This window comes from Belonocnema kinseyi, chromosome 6, assembly GCF_010883055.1.
Source record: "Belonocnema kinseyi isolate 2016_QV_RU_SX_M_011 chromosome 6, B_treatae_v1, whole genome shotgun sequence".
NCBI lineage: Eukaryota > Metazoa > Arthropoda > Insecta > Hymenoptera > Cynipidae > Belonocnema > Belonocnema kinseyi.
The window spans coordinates 39954051-39958609 of NC_046662.1; the positions used below are offsets into that span (position 1 = coordinate 39954051).

The 4559-nt window shown below is 28.5% G+C and overlaps 1 protein-coding gene across 1 annotated transcript in view; it reads left to right on the plus strand.

Moving 5' to 3' along the window:
- The window catches only part of LOC117175344, a 46222-nt gene extending 42483 nt beyond the window's left edge, over positions 1–3739 (plus strand). The window contains exons 6-8 of the mRNA XM_033365051.1: positions 686–861; positions 2999–3161; positions 3280–3739. Coding sequence (XP_033220942.1) covers positions 686–861; positions 2999–3161; positions 3280–3470 — 530 coding nt within the window. The 3' untranslated portion in view covers positions 3471–3739. The remainder of the gene's footprint in view (positions 1–685; positions 862–2998; positions 3162–3279) is intronic.
- The last annotated feature ends 820 nt before the right edge of the window (positions 3740–4559 follow it).

Consider the following 4559-nt stretch of genomic DNA (forward strand, 5'->3'; position numbering starts at 1 on the left):
TACTTACAAAAAAAGTTCTTAGGTTCAAAAAAACATTCAGTGAACTGAAAAACTGTGGTCGGTAATATAGGTATTTAGCTGTGTCACATGCCCTTAAATTATAATAGTTTTGATTTGAAATTTCCAATTTTCGACGTAATATGCCAAACTTAACCTAAACTTGTTCAAAGATTATGAATCTTCTGTGAAACACGAGGATTTTTTAATACAAATTTAAATTTTCGATGAAAAATACTAATCTACTAAACTCCCGATATAATAAGAACCTCGTCGCATTACGAAATTCCTAGAATTGATGTCTTCAGCAGGTTTTTGATACAGAAGAAGACACGGGATCGAGAGAGAACTTTTTTTTCTTCCATATTTCATATAAAACAGTATGTTGTTTTACAAAATGCCTATAAGTTTCATTATAATCCGCGAGAGTGTCGAAAATATTACAAATGAAAAAAAGTCGGTCTCAAATTTAATAATGATGTAGCTTCGTGAATTTTCCAAATTTTTAAACATCCTTTGGTCACAAAACATTACCCATGCAAAGATTATTGATTCAAAAGCATTTTCTCTCCATTTATAAATAAAATTATCTTTGAAAATATTATTAACATTTCTTTTAGCCTAATTCTAATTTAATCTCGGTATGAAAGATTCTTACTCGCATTTTAATAATTATTTTTATACATAGAAAAATCTTCTTCCAACTCGAATATCATTACTAGAAGTGAATGGGGAGCGAAGCCCCCAAAAGGCCCAGTCGATAAGCTTTCTAAAAATCCACCTCCATTTGTTGTTGTCCATCACTCAGCTACCGAAGGTTGTACGTCGCAAGCAATTTGTCAAGCAAGAGTCAGATCTTTCCAGGTAATAGAATATTGACTGAAAACATATTTTTCTAATAATTATGTTATTTGTTCGTTGATGAATCTTCATTTGCCTTCCGATTTTCTTTTTTGCAAAATATGAAAAAGTTCACTCTTCATTTTAATAAACCCAGAGTCTTTACCACGGGTAGGTCAATGTTCGCAGAACGAGTAGTAAAACCATGCACTTGGTTTTTTCTCGTCCTCCTGTGACACTGAATTACCCACGCAAAGAAGTTTATAAGCCTACGAGTGATGTAAGATATTTTATTCGAAGCCACCATATGTTATAAGCCTACTCCCTAAATTTTAATTAGTTCAAATTTTTACTAATTTCAATCAGTGTCTGAATTCTAGCTATGAATCAGTTATCTTTTACTAATGCATATGTTACAATTTCTAATTTATCAGTAAAAACGACTGATTCAGAGCTAGAATTGAGCCTCTAATTGAAATTAATAAACATTTGAACTGACTGAAATTTAGAGTACACGTAGTAAGCTCCAGGAATAAATGTTATCTTTAAATTGGATAGAAACTCTGCAGCACGTTTATTTGACATATGTTTAACATCTGCGATATGTCGAACGGCTGCGGCTAGGTTCACCGAAAAAATTTCCTCCATAAATTTGAAAATCCTAGCCGTATTAATTCTTTAAAACATCTCACTTTATTTAAATGATTTTAACCAAAAAAGCATTCAAATACACTCACAGAAGACATAGATTGCACTTTGGTTAGTTTATACTTTATAGCGAACACTCAGCCAAGTTCAGTCCTTTACTTTTGTTGAACAAACCTAAGTTTCTGTCGACTCAAAAAACTGTAAATTTTAAAAAAGTGTAAACAAAATGTAGATTTTTTAAGATTTCAAACAAAAAATGTAGAAGCTTTTCAAGCATATTGAAAGGTTTCATAATATTTAAAAAAATGTATTTAGATTCCTTACAAAATTGGCAATAATTTTTTATTTTGAAAAATTAATTTCAAGGGAATATTTAAAAAGATTTTTAAAAATTTCCAAAACTGTAAAAATAATAATGTAAAGATTCCAAAACATTTAAAAGAAAATCTAGATTTTTAAAGATTTTATTACAAAATTTGGTAGGTTTTTAGGCATTTTAAAAGATTTCGAGAACATGCATTTTGGGGGGGGGAGGGTACCTGGAAATATTTAAAGTGATTGTTTAGTAAGAAAATATACTTTTATAAAATTTTTAAAAAGATTTAAAATAAAAAAATTCTATGTATAAATAACAATTGAAAAATTATTCATTTTCAACGACTCAAAATTAAAATAATTTAACTTCTAATTTAAAAAGTGCTCGATAAAAAATTTTTATCTTTCATTTTTTAATGTTTTTAACTTAAAATTGCTTGAAATGATATAATTTTTGAAAATTCATAAACTTTTTGATTTATTCTTCAATTTAGGACATTGAAAATGATAGCGCTCATTTATAAATAATACAAGTTTTGATTCGTTAAAACGATTTTCTCATACAAATAATTTTTTAAGAAGAAGAAAAAATCTGCCTTAGTCCGGATTTGAACCGGGCGAAGATTAACTTTAAGAATGTATTGGGTGGACAGTGAAGTTCAAAATGATTTAATATTACACTGGATTTATAAAATTTACCACAATAGGATCATTGATTATTGTAATTTTTTACTTAAATGCAGCTATTTCCTCATTTTATTACTTATATATTATTTTATATAGACATTATGACTTTGAATCTTTTATAATTATTTATGTGTATGTTAAATATTAAGTAATTTAAATCTTGACGATGCACCCAGTACATCCTTAAGAATATTTTATAAAGAACAAGACAAATTTTATATTTAAATTTCAAACACTTACCGTCAAACGAGGTAATTTCGAACATGCGGGGTAAATTCAGACATCCCTAAATTATTGATAGTTTAAATTAATTAATGTGGGGTTATGTATTAGATTCTAGAAGTATTTAAGGCCAAAATGATTCTAGATTCTTAGAAAAGTTTTGCGTAACTTATCTTATTAATTTAGTGAATTTAGGGGTGTCCGAATTTTCCCCATATGTCCGAAACTACTCTGTTTCATCGTAATTTACAAGCTATCTAATTAATAAAAAAAATTTAATTGTTTGCAGGATTATCACATTAATCACAATAATTGGAGTGACATAGGGTACAATTTTTTGGTTGGAGAAGACGGAAATATTTACGAAGGTCGTGGATGGTCAAAAAGAGGAGCCCATTCACCAGCTTATAATGCTGAAAGTATTGGTATATGTGTCATTGGAGATTTCACGAGTGAGTTAATATTATTTATAATTATTGCTAAGTTAGTAAAAATTATACTTAATATATATACTAATAGTTTATTATTTATAATAATACAAAGGTAATCGATATCAAATTTATTGTTTAGATCGAGAGCCCAATTCTGCTGCGATTGGTGCTCTTAAAGAACTGCTTCAATACGGAGTCACATTGGGAGAAATAAAAAGCGATTATTATTTAATTGGTCACCGACAAGCTTCTTCTACTAATTGCCCAGGAAACAAATTATACAATTTAATTAAAACTTGGCCTCATTGGGAATCAAATCCGAAACATTGATTTTGAAAAAAAACTTTTTTTTTAAACTAGTATATAAAATATACTGTACAATTGTTAAAATATCCTGCACAATTTTTAAAAATATTTTAATACTTTGTCTTAAGTTTTATCATATTGCATTATTATCTTAAGCTTGGGTAGTCCCGCAATTTACGGATAGTCTTTAATCCATTCCCTTTTCAAGTTCCAACGATTTTTCGGGACGACTATAGAAGCAACCTATTATTATTAAATATTACATTAAACTTTTTTAGTTTACAATTTTTAAATTCTGAATTGTTCATATTTAACATATCGTTAATCGTATAAATCAGGGTGAACTAGTCATGAAGGAGTTTTACAGAATTTGTTAAACAATTTCGATCTATTTATTAAAAAAAATTATTTCGTCATTTTAAAATCAAGAATAAAACTTTAGGTATTTGTGATAGTTTTTTGTACTTTCAGAGGCTGTTCAAAAACTAAGTCTCACTGCAGGTGAAGTGCAACAGGTTTTGTGACGTATGGGGGAGGTGATAACTATTTTGTTAAAAATTCTGTTCTACTTTAGTTCAGAAATAATTTTTTCTAGGAAAATTTGACTATTCCATTTTTTGTGGTAAATTGATTAATTTTAGTTGAAAATTCAACTTTTTGGTAGAAATTGGCATATTTCGTAGTTAGTTGATCTTTTTCTATTTTTATCAGAAAAGGTAACAGAATTTTGTACCCCCTCCCCCCCCCCGCGATTTGGTCAAATATCCACGTTTTGAGATCCCTTGAACCCGAAAAATAAGTTTTTACAAATACATCTGTCTCTCTTTCTGCATGTGTGTTTGTGAGCACAATAACTTTTAAAAGAATTAACTTCATTTTGTGGTTAAATTATGTAAATATAAAGACCTGCAAAAAATATCTATAAATTTGTCCTTCGCCATTTTTTGATGGATCGCCAAGTTTTTCGTTTTAATCGTAAAAAATAAAATTAGAAATAAAATAATAAAATTTTTGGACGAACGGCACAAGCTACGAAAAAGATGAGCAAATAAAAATTGTGCACCTTAAGAAGATGTACAAGATATGAAAAAGAAATGAATATAGAGAAGTTGA